At 41.2% G+C, this 18,683-nt stretch overlaps 1 protein-coding gene and 1 long non-coding RNA gene across 3 annotated transcripts; both read left to right on the forward strand.

Annotated features, from left to right (window-relative positions):
- The first annotated feature begins 5,039 nt into the window (after positions 1-5,039).
- LOC138957521 (uncharacterized) lies at positions 5,040-9,911 on the forward strand. 2 transcript variants are annotated; one of them, XR_011453060.1, is made up of 6 exons: positions 5,040-5,202; positions 5,557-5,651; positions 6,577-6,650; positions 6,937-7,097; positions 7,635-7,700; positions 9,735-9,911. It is a non-coding gene; the product is annotated as an uncharacterized lncRNA (long non-coding RNA). The 2 variants fall into 2 exon arrangements; XR_011453059.1 differs by lacking the exon at positions 5,040-5,202 and having other exon boundaries at positions 5,505-5,651.
- A 672-nt stretch (positions 9,912-10,583) lies between these two features.
- LOC138957523 (uncharacterized) lies at positions 10,584-16,954 on the forward strand. The gene is made up of 5 exons (XM_070328634.1): positions 10,584-11,174; positions 11,961-12,238; positions 14,664-14,772; positions 15,301-15,656; positions 16,733-16,954. Exons 1-5 carry the CDS (start codon positions 10,934-10,936, stop codon positions 16,937-16,939), a joined length of 1,191 nt encoding a protein of 396 aa, XP_070184735.1. The 5' UTR covers positions 10,584-10,933; the 3' UTR covers positions 16,940-16,954.
- Positions 16,955-18,683: the final 1,729 nt, after the last annotated feature.

Below are 18,683 nucleotides of genomic sequence, written 5' to 3' on the forward strand. Positions count from 1 at the left end.
ACCAAGTGTAAATGCAGTGAATTCTGAGCTATGACTCATGAGTGAATTTAATCAATGCACTAAAGTTCAACTTCAAGCATTAGCAAGCATGGGCGATTGAGTGAGGAGAGGGGGGGGGGATATATCAAAGGGGGCGGGGGGTTGTGGTGGGTTGGGGGGGGGGGAGGGGTCTTCTTCTTTGTCGTTCATGGGCTTAGACTCCCACGTTCACTCATGGTTTTAGCACGAGTGGATTTGTACGTGTATGACCGTTTTTACCCCGCCATTCAGGCAGCATACGCCGATTTCGGGGGAGGCATGCTAGGTATTTTCGTGTTTCTATAACCCACCGAACTCTGACATGGATTACAGGATCTTTTCCGTGCGCACTTGGTCTTGTGCTTGCGTGTACACACGAAGGGGGTTAAGTCACTAGCAGGTCTGCACATAAGTTGACCTGGGAGATCGAAAAAATCTCCACTCTTAACCCACCAGGCGGCAGCGACCGGGATTCGAACTCAAGACCTCCCGACAGTATTGGCGTTAACCGGTATTTTACCGGTTGAAATGAGAAAATACCGGAACAAAATTGGCTGCCGGTATGACCTACCGGTTGATTTTTAGAACTACCAGGTTTTTTTGTGCTGGTAAAACAACAAAACCAGTACTCCGAGTTGGACTCTTACTGGTTCCAATGACCAGCGTACAGGTTTTTTCTTGACTTTTTGCATCATAAAAGTTTGCGTACCGGTTTGAAAAATACTAGCGCCATCACTGTCCCGATTAGGAGGCCGACGTCTTACCACTGTGCCACTTCGGGGGGGGGGGGGGGGTCGACTTTGTGCATATCCAGGTAACCTCAGCTAAGGCAAACAAAACCAGTGCCTTTGTTTACCGAAACCTCAGGGGCTGCCCCCATCCTGTTCAGGCCACTTGTTACAAGGGACTGGTGGGATCGGTCTTGGTGTATGCTTCACCAGTCTGGGACCCACGTCAGAAGGGCCTGTCCGACAGCCTGGAGATGACGCAGCGTCGTTCCGCAAGGAGGATCCTGCACGACTTCAAACCCACCAGTAGTGCAACGGAACTCGTCTCCAGGCTCAAGCTGGCCCCCCTCATACAACGGCGCACCGCGACCAAGGCAACCATGATGTACAAAATCATGAGTGGACTGGTCGAGGCAGTCCCAAGGGAAGGTACACTGACACCGGTCCCAAGATCAACACCAGGGGGCACACCACCAGATCAGACTCCAGGTCCCACAGTCCCGCACAGAACGTCGTTCTTTCAGTCTGTGATCCGCCTCTGGAATAACATCCCCCAAGATGCTGTCAGCGCAGACTCCCCCCCCCCCCCCTCCCCCCCCCCCAGGCCTTCAGAACCATCGTCGAGGCCTGGCTCCAAGGTGCGAGCCCATGGGCACCACCTGTCGAAACCCATTCCCTGTCTGTCCCCCCCCCCCCTCCCCTCCCCACTAGATTCATCCCCTCTCCAGCCCCACCCCCTCCCCACAGTAATAAAGTTGGCCAAAAGATTATTGCAACAAATTTCAAACCCAAATTAAACCATTAATTCCTGTGTCATACCTTGTAAAAAATGTATATGCCAGAGAAGGCTGTTCACTTAACCTTCAGGATCACCTTTTGGATTAAATATTTCTTTTACAGGGATCACGTGACCGCCGCCCAAGTAAGGGTACCCTCAAAATCGACCAGACAAAAACGGAAGAGCCGAATGAAAAATCGACAAAAAATCACAATAGGCAAAACTTTACAACTTTGACATACGAGAAGAAAGTCAAACCAATTATCTACCCTGAACAGATTGTTTTGTTTTGCTACCTTGCTTATTTCGCTTGCTATGCTATTCCTACTGATGCAGGTTTCAATCGCAAGAGCGGTCAAAAACGGAACGTTTTACTTCAATTTTTATGGGTATCATGTCAAAAAGCGCTACATTTTAGCAGACTAATTGACTTGGTGGATTGCTTTGAAACTTTCAGAATATGTTACCAACATACCGGGTACTAGAGATACTTTTAGAAAGTTTGGATCGTTACGGTTATTTATCCAGATGTGACGCAATGTTTCGGAAAATGTTGTTAAACTTGTCATAGGATTGTTCACTTGTGTCCAAAAAATTCATGACTTTGCATATCTACAGATAAATGATTGATACAGATTCTGTCTAAGTTTCATTTGCGTGTAGCTGCTGGCGTTAATTTGCTAGTCATGCAAACACATGAGGAAACAAGAAGGGCAAAGCCCATACGACTCACATGCTTTACACATTTTTCCTACCAAAATACATGTGACCTTGACCCAAGGTCAAGGTCATCCAAGGTCATGCAACACAAAGCTGTTAATTCAAGACATAGGAAGTACAATGGTGCTTATTGGCTCTTTCTACCATGAGATATGGTCACTTTTAGTGGTTCACTACCTTATTTTGGTCACATTTCATAAGGGTCAAAGTGACCTTGACCTTGATCATATGTGACCGAATGTGTCTCATGATGAAAGCATAACATGTGCCCCACATAATTTTTAAGTTTGAAACAGTTATCTTCCATAGTTCAGGGTCAAGGTCACTTCAAAATATGTATACAATCCAACTTTGAAGAGCTCCTGTGACCTTGACCTTGAAGCAAGGTAAACCAAACTGGTATCAAAAGATGGGGCTTACTTTGCCCTATATATCATATATAGGTGAGGTATTGAATCTCAAAAACTTCAGAGAAAATGGGAAAAATATGAAAAATAGCTGTTTTTTAGGCAACATTTATGGCCCCTGCGACCTTGACCTTGAAGCAAGGTCAAGATGCTATGTATGTTTTTTGGGGCCTTGTCATCATACACCATCTTGCCAAATTTGGTACTGATAGACTGAATAGTGTCCAAGAAATATCCAACGTTAAAGTTTTCCGGACGGACGGACGGACGGACGACTCGGGTGAGTACATAGACTCACTTTTGCTTCGCATGTGAGTCAAAAATGGAACGTTCACGCTGTTTCGCGCTTACAGCTGTTATCGCTGCGTGCCTCTTAAAACATGCTACGGTCACGCTTGGCTGGGCATCGCTGTGGCACCAGAATCATCACTTAAATATGTAGCGTGTTTACTGGTCCAGCAAATTTGCGTCAGTGCTTACACGCACATAAAACTTTAGCAGTGTGTGTATCAATCATTTTTCTAAAGACATGCAAAGTCATACATTTTTTGGACCCATGGAAACAATCCTATGACGAGATTAAAAACTTCATAACATTTTAACAAACATCTGTAACAATCCATCATTTCGCTCGAAGTATCTCTAGTATGTTGGTAAAATATTCTGAAAGTGTCAAAGCAATCCACCAAATCATTGCTAAAGTGCAGACTTTTTTGTCATGATACCCCTAAAAAATGATGGAAAAAGTCACGTTTTTGACCGCTCTTGCGATCGACACCTGCATCAGTAGGAATAGCATAGCACGCAAAATACGCAAGGTAGCAAAACAAAACAATCTGTTCAGGGTAGATAATTGGTTTGACTTTCTTCTCGTATACATGTCAAAGTTGCAAAGTTTTGCCTATTGTGATTTTTTGTCGATTTTTCATTCGGCTCTTCCGTTTTTGTCTGGTCGATTTTGAGGGTACCCTTACTTGAGCGGCGGTCACGTGATCCCTGTGAAAGAAATATTGAATCCAAATGGTGAACCTGCCCATCCACTAAATAATTCCCTTCCTGATCAAGCAAGATATATTTTATCATTTACATAGTTCACATAATTATCATGGAGCATTGGCAAACCGAAGACTGAAAAAGTATTGACGTGTGTAGTTTTTGCTGTACACTCAGGGTATCGCGACTTCACAAGCCAAAGATTAGGATGTTAGGTAATTCATATCGAATCTCAATGCATTATATCATTCGTTCACATCTAAAATATGAATGACATACAGTAAATCTGCTCCGGCCTATCTTCTCTCTGATTTCTCTTTCCCCTTGTCTCCTTCAGTAGATCAGTACAACGTTTTGTATCTTAGAACCTCTCTGCCCTGTCTCGAAGAAACACCGTCTTCGACCACCCTTCTCCCGTCTCGAAGAAGTACCATCTAGAACCACCTTTCTCCCGTCTCGGAGAAGTACCGTCTAGATCAACAATAGTATAGCCGTCTCGAAGAAACCCCGTCTTCGTAGTGTAGAGCAGTCTCCAGAGTCCAAAAATACGTTTCCCTTTTTCTGTTCCCGTCTCGAAGAAGTACCGTCTAGATCCACCTTTTTCCCGTCTTGAAGAAGTACCGTCCAGATCCACCTTTTTCCCGTCTTGAAGAAGTACACTAGAACCAACCATAGAAGCCTAGAAACAAGCCTGTACTAGAACTTTAGAATCCTAAGGCCCCGCACTAGAAACTTTAGAACCCCGATTTCTCCTTTCCCTTCTCTATTAATCCCCTTCCTTGTTTGTTTACCTGTTACCTCTAGCTACCACCAACGTTTCGATCATCTATAACGATCTCCCCTGACTGTCTACGTTACCCCAATACATGTCCTAACAACATAAACAACATACCTTGCTTTTCCTTCTCTTCTTCAGTTGTCTCGTACCTTTAGCAACGAACCGACACTCTCGATCGTCTTAGAGTCAAGGCGATCGAGGATGTTTGTTTACGTTTCTCTAGGTAACTTCTAACAACGCTCAAACAACCTATCCTACCGAACTAAATCTCCATTTTACTTTCACTCAATCATTATCCTATCAATAATGAATCAATTCTAAAATGCATAACCATATTTACATGCACATTTCATAACACAACATTCTCCTATCGTTTAGTTTCGATGAGATCTCGTATAACACCTTCTCAAGTCAAAGCGACCAAAAAGTGTTTGTTTACGTTTCTCTAGGTAACCTCTAACAACATACAAACAATTTATCTTACTAAACTAAATCTCTGTTTCCTTTCACTCAGTCATTATCTTATCAATAATGAATCAATTCTAAAATGCATGCGGTAATATTCACATGCACATTTCATAACACAATATTCTTTTATCGTTCTTCTTCGATGAGATCTCGAATAACACGTCATCTAAAATGGCGTCATCGAAGAGAAGATTACGTTCCATTGTGTTCATCTCATAAGAATGCGATCGATACGCACATGATTCCGAATAAAAACTACACGAACTAGTCAGCAAAAGTTTCCTGCTACGAACTGTGCAGTGATTTTATCTGGTGAGTACACCCTAACACAGTTAATATCATAACATTTGTCCACAAGTCTCTCAGTCTTTCACTTGTGACAACGAAGAACACTTTTAGATCTGTATCACATGTTTCTCAGTGCAAAAGTTAGATCCGCAAATGTTCGGGTTAAAGTTTCTGGATAATACTAATATGGCCATCTATTACATGCACCCCCGCTTTCTAACATTATGCTCCGCATAATCTATATATTTTAAAACATATTCTCCTGTAACTGTAAATACCAGTACCAGAACTAGAACATAGAAACTGAAATTGAAATTAAAACTTGAGTGAATTATTCACATTCTTCTGTTCCTGTTACTCTATTTTCTTGTATTTCAGGATGATCGTGGTCTTCCCGTCTTTTTTTTTCACGATCGATGAAGAGAAGGTATTTCTTTCTTGAACCAGTATCAAGGTCACTGCTTCATCATACGGTAAGTACATCACTACAGGATGTAATTTTCCTGTGGTTGTTGTTGGATCGACGTCTTTCTTTTCCTCATTAACTGAGACATCGCTTATGTTTTCGTATACTGGAGTTTGTTCCATCTGTAACACATTAATATCGTATTCAATCAATCAATCAATGAGGCTTATATCGCGCATATTCCGTGGGTACAGTTCTAGGCGCTCTGCAGTGATGCCGTGTGAGATGAAATTTTATACGGCCAGTAGATTGCAGCCATGTCGGCGCATATTTACCTTTCACAGCCTTATTCCAAGTCACACGGGTATGGTAGACAATTATTAACTGTGCCTAAGCAATTTTGCCAGGAAAGACCCTTTTGTCAATCGTGGGATCTTTGACGTGCACACCCAATGTAGTATACACGGGGGGTGGTTCGGACACCGAAGAGAGTCTGCACACAAAGTTGACTCTGTGAAATAAATTTCCGCCGAACCTGGGATCGAACTCGCGCTGACAGCGGCCAACTGAATACAAATCCAGCGCGCTACCAATTGCGCTAATTAAGTTATTCATAGTCAATGTTTTCATATTTGTCAACCGTCCATACTACAATACATCTTGTATTACCCACTTATCTTCTAAAACTAACCGAGACCGAGTAACATTGTTAGGATTGAAATGCCTGCTACAGTACCTTCGTGCTTTACCATTTTCACATCGCCTAACAATAACTCGACTCCTTGAGAACTCTACCTGTCCAGTTTGAATAATTATCTTGGCCTAGTGCCTCACATTATTGTCACACAGGGATATATATGTCTCGAAACCAGCCTCAATTTACCTTGAGTTACGCTCCATCATACTAACTAACACAATCCATACGAAAGACGTATATGAAAATACTGTTTATGAATGACTATCTTTTGCATAATGTCATCGTTATGTTCCAGGAAAACAAGGCGAAGTTATGAACAGTTCAGTCTCCACTTCTCCATCCACGTCGGCACATTCTTTCCTTTATAAGGTAACAGTCTGTCAATGTGATACGCCTTTGAATCTTTCTTTGGTCTAGTTTTAATAAGGTATGTCAAATCATCAATCTTGTTGGTGATGATATACGGTCCTTTCCATTTTGACGTCATTTTAGTACACACACCTATCTTCCTGACAGGGTTGAACAACCAGACTAATTGTCCTACACTCAGTTCACGTTTTCTGGTTTTCATGTTGTAGTATTTCTCTTGATGCACTGCACTTTTCTTTAAATGTTTCCGCGCATGTTCATGTACTTTTTGAAATATCCGTTCCAGGTTTGCAGTGTAGACATCTGGGGAAACATCTTCTTCTTCAGCTCCGGGTCGCCCAAACACCAGTGACATCGGTAGTCTCGCCTCACGTCCCAGCATCATTCGATTTGGAGTTATACCTGTACTGCAGTGAACCGACGATCTGTATGCTGAGGCCAGCAGAGGTAAGTAGATATCCCAGCTTTTCTGGTTGTTTTCGCAGTACGCTGTTAACATAGCAGCCAGTGTTCTGTTGAATCGTTCTACAATTCCATTTGCTTGAGGCCGCATGCTTGTAGATCTGGTCTTGTTTATCCCCACTAGATTACACATTTCCTTGAATAACACTGATTCAAAGTTTGTGCCTTGATCAGTGTATAGTGTTAGTGGATACCCAAATCTGCTTGCGAAATGGGTAATAAAGGCTTGTGCTACTGTCTTTGCTTCTTGATTTGGAATTGGTATTGCTTCTGTCCATCGTGTGAATTGATCTGTGATGACCAAAATATGTGTGTTTCCCATCACTGTTTTGGGAAAGGGTCCACATATGTCTAGATTCACTCGTTCCAGAGGTTCACCAACTCCACAATGTCCAAGTGGAACACGTTTTTGATGAGATTTTCGAGCAGTACACTTATCTCATTGTACACAGTAACGTTTGATACAATCATCCATGGCTGGCCAATAATATGACTGTTTTATTCTCTCTTCTGTCTTTTCAGATCCAAGATGACCAGCGGTGGGAACGTCGTGATGATTCTTCATAACATCTTCTTGCTTTGACTCAGGTACGATCATTTGTAGTCCTGCATCTTTATCATTCTCAAGACGCTTTCTGCAGAGAATACCAACTACTATACATAGTCTGTCCCACTGAGCCCAAAGTGTTTTTGTCTGAGAACGTTTTGTAGAGAGATCTGCCCATTTTGGTCGCTCCTTTGATTTCATCTTCGCAGATAGAAGTGGTTCAATATCTTGATCTTCAAGTTGAGCTTTGCTAAGTTCTTCTGCATTCCATGTATGTACTTGATGATGAGTCTAGAGTTTTACTGCCTGACGGTTTCTGTTCATCCTCCACAATCATAGCTATTTTGTGGTTTTCTTGCTTGACTTGTTTGTTGTCTTTTTCACAGATTTCTGCTGGCAGGATTTCTTGACCATCTTCTTGTCTTTCTGATTCTTGAGTTTTCTTGTTTCTCTCTGTTGAAAACACATTAGAAAAGGAGAATTGTACTGCTGTTGACTTGTCTTCGGAACTGAGGATGTCAGAGAAAGAGAATTGAACTGCTGTGGGTCTTAGTTCATCCTTCTTGGTTCTCCGTTGTGTCAAAGTACATGCAACAAAGTTTTCTTCTTTCATTGTTTCTTGATCCCTTTGTTTAATTGCTTGACCATTCACAGCAACTAATGGAGTAGACACTTGAAGAGGTGAAATACTGTTTTTGTTAAGTTTATCAAAAACTGACGTAGAAAGAAGAGTTGTAGTGCTTCCACAATCAACTAGAAAGTTGACTTTTTCTTGGTTCTCTACCAATACAGAAGTATACATTCCATTGTCAGTATCACTAATTTTTGAGCCCGATACACCAATTCTTCTTGGAACATCTTGTTGTGTTTTATCTTCTTTCTCTTTGTTTTCCTGTTCCGTAGTTTCTTCTTTCTTCATGTTGCGTTGACTCGGTTGAGTATCCTCCCTGTTTTTCTGTTTCGTAATTTCTTCTTTCTTCATGTAGCGTTGACTCGGTTGAGTATCCTCCCTGTTTTTCTGTTCCGTAGTTTCTTCTTTCTTCAAGTTGGGTCTTCGTCGATTTACCGATTCTCGACCCTTTAGAATCGGCGGTTCTCGTTTCCCTCTCTTCTCTGTTGAGAACGTCCGTTGTTGGTTGGTTGAGTTTCAACTTTTTCCTGTTCTTTGCACTTCCTGTACAAATTACAGTCTTTCAAACTGTGGTCAGAGCGTTTACAACATGTGCAAATCTGTGTTCTCTGTCTGCAGTCTCTAGAAAAATGTGTAGTCCCATTACATGTCCAGCACCGTCTGTCTTCTTTCTGTTGTTGTTGACGATTTCGAGTAGATGTCTTCGGTGAAGAATTTATCGTCGTTGATTCTTCTCCGTTGACCATGAAGATTTTCTTTTTCTGTGGTACCATGATAGCTTCATACATGTCAGCCACCTCTTCAGCTTCTCGAATGGTTTGACAGTTTCTCTCCAAACATCGCCATTTTATGTCTGGACTCATACTTTTATACCATTGCTGTAGTGCAAGTTGATGTTGAGTTGATGACCCAACGTTTGGATATGCCCTCTGTGCAAGTAGAAGAAGTTCATCAGAAAAGTCTGCCAATCCTTCATTTGGTAGTCTTTTTCTGTTTTCAAACTGCGTGGTCCAGTACACCCCATGTCTGGATGCTGTGCCGAATCTATCTCGCAGTTGAAATATGAGACTGGCATATTCTCTTTTCTCATGATGTGCCAGTCCAGCATAGAATCTTCTAGCTTGTCCTTTCAAACAGGCTCCAAGAGTGAGTGTTCTTTCTCTCAGTGTCCAACCACCTAAATCAGCAATACATTCAAACTGATCTAAGTATGTCTCAAAGTCATCACTCCCATCGAAAAGTTGTGGTTTCATTTGTAGACCTCTTCTACTTGATCCTTTGTATGTCTTGTCTGTTACTGTTAGTTCTTGAACACCTCCAGTAGAATTATGACTATTTCCTCCCATCGGAAATTCTGCTCCCTCAGTTTCTTCATCACGTAGATACTGTTCATAAAATTGTTCAGGATTCATCATTGTTAATACTTTCTTTTCTTCTTTTACAGAAATCAATCAAGTCCAATCCAAGCAGAATCTCCGTAAAAAGTCACTTTTAAAGAAAAGTCATTCTTCATCCGGTATAAAAGTCAAAAGACATCTCCTTCTTGTAAAATCCTCTTCTTCAACGATATCAGCTACGGTATAAAACATGTATCAAAAGTCAATAAAGTTTATAAAAATCACCTCCAGGCTACTATGCTTCTTCTAATGTCTTCAGTTCTTCTTCTTTCTTTCTTGTTGTACGTCGTCTAGTTTCTTCAGTTCCTCTTCTTTCTCTCTTGTTGTACGTTGTCTAGTTTCTTCAGTTCCTCTTCTTTCTCTCTTGTTGTACGTTGTCTAGTTTCTTCAGTTCCTCTTCTTTCTCTCTTGTTGTACGTTGTCTAGTTTCTTCGGTTCCTCTTCTTTCTCTCTTGTTGTACGTTGTCACAATCACATGAAGATTTTAATCCGTGAATAATCACATGAAGAAAATAATCCGTGAATAATCACATGAAGAAAATAATCCGTGAATAATCACATGAAGAAAATAATCCGTGAATAATCACATGAAGAAAATAATCCGTGAATAATCACATGAAGATAATAATCCGTGAATCAGCAGGGTTATTTCCATTTTTTTTTCGCACACACACACACTTTAATCCATGAATCCACTGCAGGGTTATTTCCAAGAAATGTGTCTTTCACAAAAGAATCACAAATCCCACTTCTGACACCATTGTAACGAAATGCCGAGGGCTGTTTGCTCTCGTTGATTGTTTGTTCTTCGTCTTCATTCACACACACAACACGCGAAGCCGGGTATTCCTCTAGTATATATATATATATATATATATATATATATATATATATATATATATATATCACCCATTGCACCTCGGTATAAGCAGACATAACGTATGTATGTGTTCTCGCTGAACAGTAGGGGAACGTATACTGTGTGTACTGTCAGCGTATACGGTAGTGTGGTTCGAAGCGATGTCTCCGATGAGGAGTGACAGTCAGTATAAAACTGTTATCGGAAACAGATAAATTACTGTAGTTCATGTATTGTTTTTTTTTAAAGACATGTATACTTATACTGATGAATAATCTGGTTGCTACTTTCGCGACGAAATTTGTTTTTGAAATATGCGACTTTTTTCTTTTACTGCCAGTTTCCGTTCTTGACTTTTTTTTTTAATAGCGTGCCTATTGTTTCAACATGGCGTATCGACAGAAAAGGGGTCGGCGAACTTGGCAACCCATCAACACCGATTTTGAAATGCTTGACTGTTCAAAAAAGGGGAAACCCAAGAAAATGTCTTTGCCATGGAAACCGGGGAGGCCTACACTGGATGACCTTGATTTTCCCGAACAAACAGAGAGTTTTAAAGATGCCATCCCCACACTCTCAGTCGGCACAGAACCAACGCCAGGGTCATCTCTTCAATCCGATGAATCAGGTAGACACTCTGCTGTTCTTTAATTAATTTCTTGTTTCTGAAGCAGCGCTGATTACATTTGTCAATAGCAAAAGGGGTAAAGAGGGAAATTTAATGGAAACTTTGAGCACTTCAGCCATACCATAACGGGCCATAGCCGGAGTGACTCGGGGAGTGAGATGAATTTTGCTTTTTGAATCAAATTAAGCTTACTAATACTGTAAGTAGATCTACTGTTTACGGTGTAAGGAACTTTTGGTAATCTTGAACTTTAGTGTGTTCATTAAATTCACAGCTGAGAATCCATTGGCATTCTTTACTTATTTTAACGCATGATCTTGTTATTGTTTAAAATAGGGAGTGGTTTTGGAGCCTCCAGTCTAGGGAACCCGCAGTCACCAGTATCTTACAATATATTTAAATAGACTTTCATTTTTCACCCATCAGTCACCTTGCCTTCTTCGCTCAGTCGTTAGTGAAATGGGCTGGAGAATATGAGGTCACCGGTTCAAGTCTTGCCATTGTCGGTCCATTTTTATTTTTTATTTCAAAATGATCATCTGTTTAATTTTAAACTTGTTCCCCCCTCTCTGACAACTGCGAATAAACTGCATCTCTTTGAGCCTTCAGGCTCGACGGACCTCTAGCCACGGCCTTTAAAGTATTGTGGTGCCAGTGTGAAATTTGACATGACAAATTTAACTTGTGTCGCTTATAACTCTTAATCCTCACTTGATAAGCTAAGGGTATGCGTTTTTGAGTTTCCTGACATAAGTTTAACTTTAGAAATTGCATTTTCATTTTCAGGGATCCAGGGTTTTATGGAGATTGACAGCAAAGAGGTCACCTTATCAGCCCATAGCCAGAGAAAAGCAGTTGAGGAAGACAGGTGGTGCGAACTCCGAGGATCCTTGTTGCAGACCAGGCTTGAATCTCTGTGCCCCGTGCAAATATGTAGCCATTGTCAGAAAAGGCAGACGGATATAATACGCTGCTGGGACTGTGGGCCTATGGTCTTCTTGTGTCATAACTGCTCCTCTAATATCCACCGGACAGTTATGTTCCACAAACCATATATTTGGAAGGTTAGAAACACTTACACTTAGTTAGAGTTAATATATTAATATCATCTATGTATTTTGCTATCTCTTAAATATTTATTTTCCCCACTCCTTGGTTTGATATTGATTTTGAGTGTTTCGCTTTTCATAGGCAAGTAATCTAATAAGGGAGAGTGTATTTTTCTTCATCCGGAGTCACGTATGCTGCTTTTACCATGTGGATCTAGCTCTTCGAGAGAAAAACAAACGTAATCACAGACACAGAGAAAATGATAACGTGATTTTTAAGTCAGACCAGAGACATACATTGAAGAGATGCGAAGCGAGGCCGGGAGGCGTGTAACTCTTGGGGTACCGCGTTCGGTCTGCGTGACCTCGCGCGATTGTCAGCCACTCATCCCGTACTACGCTGTTGTTCCTTGCCTTACATTGTGCGCGGAGGCAATGTTTGGGAGCTATTATTATCTTTTGTGCGCAACTTTACTTTCCCTTAACTAGCAAATGCATTACTGGTGTGTACATTAATCTGTTTGTATAATTTTTGACGCACTGTAATTAAATTTGATGCTTTTATGTCTCACTCAAAAGTGGTTCTCGCACTCACACTGGCGTGTGGATGTAGAGGTTACATGCCGAGTCTCAGTGATTATTAAAAATAATGGTCGAAGTTGGCGGATCATGAAAAATGCGAGCTTCAGCGAGCTTTTTCATGACCGCGAACTGAGACCATTATTTTTAATAATCACTGAGACGAGGTGTGTAACCTCTTTATTCCTCCTTTCTTCAGTTATTCAAAGAAAACAGGAGTTTTTGTGCGAAAGTTTGATCGAATCCGAATCACTCAACCAGTCAACCTGCGCAGGCGATCGATTAATGCGCGGTTGTATAGTTCCGTGCAAATCATTCCATTCTGTTAACACTTCTTGTCAGTTTCCCTGTTTTAGACTAAAATCAAGTACACAGATATGCTGTTATTCTGCTGTGGCGGTAAAGGCAGATATTGTGTGTTCTGTTTATGTTTTAGTATCGTTTATGATAATGTTCTTTCGTCAAATGGGACTAGCAGACGAACTTTTGCACCCGTGTTCCAACGTTAATTACTGTATGAAGTTCAGTTTTCTGGGGAAAATAGTGTATGAAACCGCTTTATGTTGTTTAAATTGATGAGATGTGTGCATTTGGTTGCGTGTGATCTGTTTATAAAATGAAATATTGTTGAAAACTGACCGTCGGATTGCAGTCAGTGTTGTCGAAGAAACTGCGTTAAAAGAAGGGGAACTACTCTTGTCGGCAAGAGTATGAGTTACTTGCCTTGGGAATTTGCTTGTGATGAACGGTGTGTGCACGGCAGATCTAGATTCAGAAAACAACCTAACTCATGGATTTTATATGGAGATTCATGTGTTCAGGCCTGTAGTTGTTAATTTAAATGCGGTATGTTTGTATTGTTTGCTCCAGAGATGTATATTTCGTACGTATAGAGCGTTCGGAACTTTTCAGTCGCAAAAGTAGTACCAAAACAGAACAGCTTCTCAACCCATTGCACTATCGAGGATTCAGGCTGTTGCTGGCTCGTTATTTGTTTGGTTGCTGGGTCATTATCGAAAAATAACTAGCTCTACAAGTTTACAGAGGTAAAGAAGCAGAGGGGGGAATAAACAAAGTTACAAGTTCATAAAGGAGAAATGAGCGAAATTGCTTTCTTTATCATTCATCTTCTAATCACCAAATGATGCAATAATTTTCTTCTTGTGATTTTCTGTTTCTCTTGAGTGCAAATAATGAACAGTTTGCATGTTTTATTATCTATGATTTTCTATGAAACAGTTATAATTCTTTAAAAACACAACAATTATCAACGTTTACCTTTAAATGGTTATTTTTCTCTAAATTATGGATGCAAAAACGTTTTATTCAACTGTCCATGTTTTTTTTTGGTAAAGTAGACACTTGCACAATTATGCATTCTTCCCATACATGTAACATTATGTCACTTTTATTGTCAATTTATTATTTATATTTTATTTTGGAGTGCAAAGTTTGATAAATGATAGCTCAGTTCGCAGCCGGCCGGTGCTAGACAGAGGATTACTTGCCCCTGCCGTAGGCAAAGATAACGCGAGCGGGAAGACAGCGCTTTGCATCTCTTCTATCTATGTCTCTGGTCAGACTAACAAAATTAATTATGTAATTTTTGTTAATTTCCATTGTGACTGTGAGTCAGATATGTTTCATAAACACGTTTGATTTTCAGTAAGATTTTACTTCATATATTTCCCACTTATTGTTTTCACAGAGGTTTGGTTTAGAACGTTGGCAATCTGTTTTTTTTTTAACAGTACGTCATGTTATCTGTTTTTGGTATAATTGATTAGTTCATTATATTACATGAGACCATATGTTTTTACAATAAAGCAATTTGGTCTTTGACACACTTTGTATAATTCAGGAGGACAAGATGTATTGGCCAGTCCAGGAGGTACCTCACCTGAAACAGCTGCCCAGACACATTTGTGACAATGTCAGCACCATTGACATAGTTGTTTTTGATGCACATGGTAAGTACAAAAGTGTTTCATATTGTTCCCTTTCTCTGATGGTTGTGTGATAATCTTTCTTATTTATTTATCTTCTTCTTCTTCTGCATTCGTGGGCTAAAACTCCCACGTACACTCGTGTCTTTGCACGAGTGGAAATTTACGTGTATGACCGTTTTTACCCCGCCATTAAGGCAGCCATATGCTGCTTTCGGAGGAAGCATGCTGGGTATTTTCGTGTTTCTATAACCCACCGAACTCTGACATGGATTACAGGATCTTTTTCGTGCGCACTTGGTCTTGTGTTTACACGAAGGGGGATAAGCCACTAGCAGGTCTGCACATAAGTTGACCTGGGAGATCGGAAAAATCTCCACACTTAACCCACCAGGATTCGAACCCTCGACCTTCCGATTAAGAGGCTGACGTCTTACCACCCCGCCACAGCGCCCGTCTTTTATTCATTTATGAACCAATGGATAATGAACTTACAGTTTTTCATTTGTTTACATTTAGTCAAGCATTGACGTTCTGTTTATATCCATCCAGGTGTATCACAAGATGTCAGGATGGACATTTGTCCCGATGAAGGTGTTGCTGTGACGATGCTCCAGTATGGTTTGTGGCCAGCAACCCCTTGTAACCCAAGGACGGCATTCAGCTTGCAACTGCTGGAACTCTGTGTTTGTATGCAGCTGCATGGATCTTTGTCTGTGCAAGCATTTGCAAACTCCATCCAGGAGCTGGACCTCCTCATGGGCATAAAAACAGCGGCCAAGACCAAGCCGGATTTGTACCGCAATCTCATTGGTGCAATCAATGAGTATCGGTATCATCGCACACAGGTGACAAGAGAAGGCAGACTGGCTGATGTTGATGTCCATTCCTGTGGAGTTTGCGAGGAGGTAATATTTATAACTTTTTTTTTTTTTATCTAGAGGACTTGTTTTAGTTTTGGTAATTAATTTATCACCAAGAGGGGTAATTTATTTTGTGTTTGGGATATATAGATGCAGGGTTGTACCTTAGCACTTGCCCGCCGGGGGTGGTTTCAAATTGCTCTGTGCGAATTTAAAATTCCTCTTCACTGCCTGTCTGGCACGACAAAGGTGTAAATGCAACACAGTCAAATGGAAGAGCAAAGAGCTCTCGCATTCGGTGTGCTACAAGACACCATCTTCGTTCAATGCGTTTGCTAGCGTGATGCTGTCTCTTACCTCTCACTCGTGTCCAAGCTTCGAACTTGCACTTAACCACACGTTTCAGTAACAATGTAGAGATTTCTTGATTCTTGAAGTGTTCACTCCACTGCTGTTATGGTATTGAACACACGCAAACAGGAGATCTCGAGAGGCAGCGAAAATCAGCGTTTGTGGTAGGATCAAACAGATTCAAGGTTAAAAACATCCAGGACCACGAATGGTCTGTTCTTCACGCTACATTGTCTAAGATAATGCTGCTCAGAAAAATCTGTTGAACAGGTTTTCATGCTGTTCAGTGTTTTTGTTAGTGTTAATGGTTAGTTTTTGTTTTCTGAGTGCGATTTCATGTGTGACTGGGTGACAAGGGGGTATGTGTGATTGTGTGGTTACTTTCTTAGTTACTGCTCTTGTTAGTTCAGTATTTTGGCCCCCGCTATTCTGGTTAGCATCCAAAATAGGTTAACCCTTAGGCTGATAGTTGCAACATATGTTGCGCTACTGGCTCAGTCTGTTTGGTCGGTTCCGATTACCTCCATTGGATGTGAAAACCTATATGACCGTTTTTCTTTATTTTTCTCTGTTAATTCACTAGTGGCTATGTAACGTGTGTTACAGAATTGCACCAGTGTAAGGGTTAAGGTACACCCCTGTAGATGTTTAGCTATGTATAGGCTATAGCTACTTAAAGTTATAAACTGATTTCATGCAAATTGAACTGTTTCAACCCATCATTAGCATGTTTAGAGATTAAATACCTGGCTTGTTTTAATTTGTAACAGGACAGAAGTCGCTCCGTGCTGTCTTTGGATGGTAACTTTGCCTTGGTCCACAAACAACGCAGCGGTAATTACCAGACACCACGTCACAAGGACGGCTTCTTTGTTAAGGATGATGAAGTCAGTGAGTTTGTCAAGCAGTGGACAGCCAACGCATCATCCAAGGATTGTTCGGTATGTTTCCAGTCTACCTCTCTAGAAGTCTTATAATTGAGAAACTGGATCAAGTACATAGTAACAAGTTTTACAAGCATTTTGAGCAGTTTGACTTTAAAATTAACACATGGATACATTAATTTTCTGTACACTGCTGCTATCAGAACTGCCAACTCTTTCAGCGTAGCTTGCTTTACTTCTTGAAAGCCAGAAAACAATTACATGCATAGTGTCCCTGTTTGTTGGGAGTCCTGGTACTCATTTCAGCTTCTCATTATGTATCACAATGTAAATATAGCTCAGGGTAGGTGATGCCGACACTGGAAAGTGCAGCCCTGAAAGTGGCGAGTAGAAACATGTAACTGGCGAATAGAAATGTTCATCTACTCACCAAATGCAAGTAAAGTTGCTGAAAGAAATTGTTGGTTTGGCTAGTAAAGTTTGCTCTCTGGCTAGTCAATTTCCAGAATCACTAGCTAAAGGCTATTGCACTAGTTTTGGGACTTTCAGGTCTGAAATGCCGTTTAAGATACTCCATAATGAACGTGTATATATATATATATAACTAGAATGAATACCCGCTTCGCCGGGTAGCCGGCTTCGCCGGGAAGAAGTACTTAGAGCCGTCCGAACTATGGACCCGCCAAGCTTAGGTCCCTCCCAGATTCGTGGAATGGGAACAGCACGAAAATGATTCAGTGGCCATAATGCCATTCCTGACCATATCGAGTCCCATCCTTGTCGACGAATGTAACCGTGTTAATCACCTTTGGAGGCGAACTCCACTCAAACAGGACTGAGCAAGTTATGGCTTCTCAAAGGAAGGCCAGTACATAAAATTACACAAAAGCCGCCAGACCACATCACAAACAGAACTGAAGAATGCACAGGTGTTGATTACATAGAGACACACACACTTACACACACACACACACAAACACAGAGAAGCCGTATCTATAGAGAGATAGATGACAGTGTATTTTTCGCGTGGCTATAAATTGATTCGACCTTTGCACTTTTACAGTGAGGATAATTTACGGGTCCAATTTACGTTCTGTACACTGCGTTGACCTTCTAAAAATAGGTAACAGTAACAGAACGCCGGGAATATCCGAAGACGCTCAGCGCAGTGGACAGCGCAGTGTAGTAACTTACAACTGAACGGGAAAGCCACACGAAGGAAGGGAGATAAACGCCAAACACTGGAGAAGATAAGGAAGAGTTACTTATAATGGTGAAATGAACCCAAAAACGAAAATGAGTTCAGCGCTGCGCGCTGAGAGCACGTGTTGAAATATCTCATCGATGATATTGTGTCCGGGGTGTAGCTGAATACGGTGTCCAAATTTGAAAAAGATCCACCGAGAACTTTGGCGTTGTGATGTGGTGTAGCGGCTATGGTGTGTCGGTATGGGGGCCCGGGTAAGCTGAGGTGGAACCAAAATAGCTGAGGTGGAACCAAAATCGGTTCCGCGCTGCGCGCTGAGAGCACGTGTTGAAATATCGACCAGGTTGTGTCGTGTCCCGGGTCTACTTGAATATGCCCACCAAATTTGAAGCAGATCCATCGAGAACTTTGGCCGTGCATCGCGCACAGACAGATACACACACACACACACACACAGACACACAGACACAAGTCGTATATATATATAGATTATTAAGTAATATGAGACTGAGAGTGCTAAATATATGTTGTGTGCAGCTGCACACAGCTGTGCATAGTGACAAAATCTACTGCGCTCAGCTGCATACCGTGAATTTAACTGCGCATGATTTGCTAGAAAGGGGTGTCCCG

The sequence above is a fragment of the Littorina saxatilis genome, unplaced genomic scaffold, assembly GCF_037325665.1.
Source record: "Littorina saxatilis isolate snail1 unplaced genomic scaffold, US_GU_Lsax_2.0 scaffold_175, whole genome shotgun sequence".
Classification (NCBI taxonomy): domain Eukaryota; kingdom Metazoa; phylum Mollusca; class Gastropoda; order Littorinimorpha; family Littorinidae; genus Littorina; species Littorina saxatilis.

Bases quoted from the DNA above. Each gene is read 5' to 3' on its own strand.
- LOC138957523 (XM_070328634.1), top strand. From the start codon at position 10,934: ATGGCGTATCGACAGAAAAGGGGTCGGCGAACTTGGCAACCCATCAAC. The intron at 11,175-11,960 runs GTAGACACTCTG...TTTCATTTTCAG, and splicing joins TCTTCAATCCGATGAATCAG to GGATCCAGGGTTTTATGGAG. The intron at 12,239-14,663 runs GTTAGAAACACT...TGTATAATTCAG, and splicing joins ACAAACCATATATTTGGAAG to GAGGACAAGATGTATTGGCC.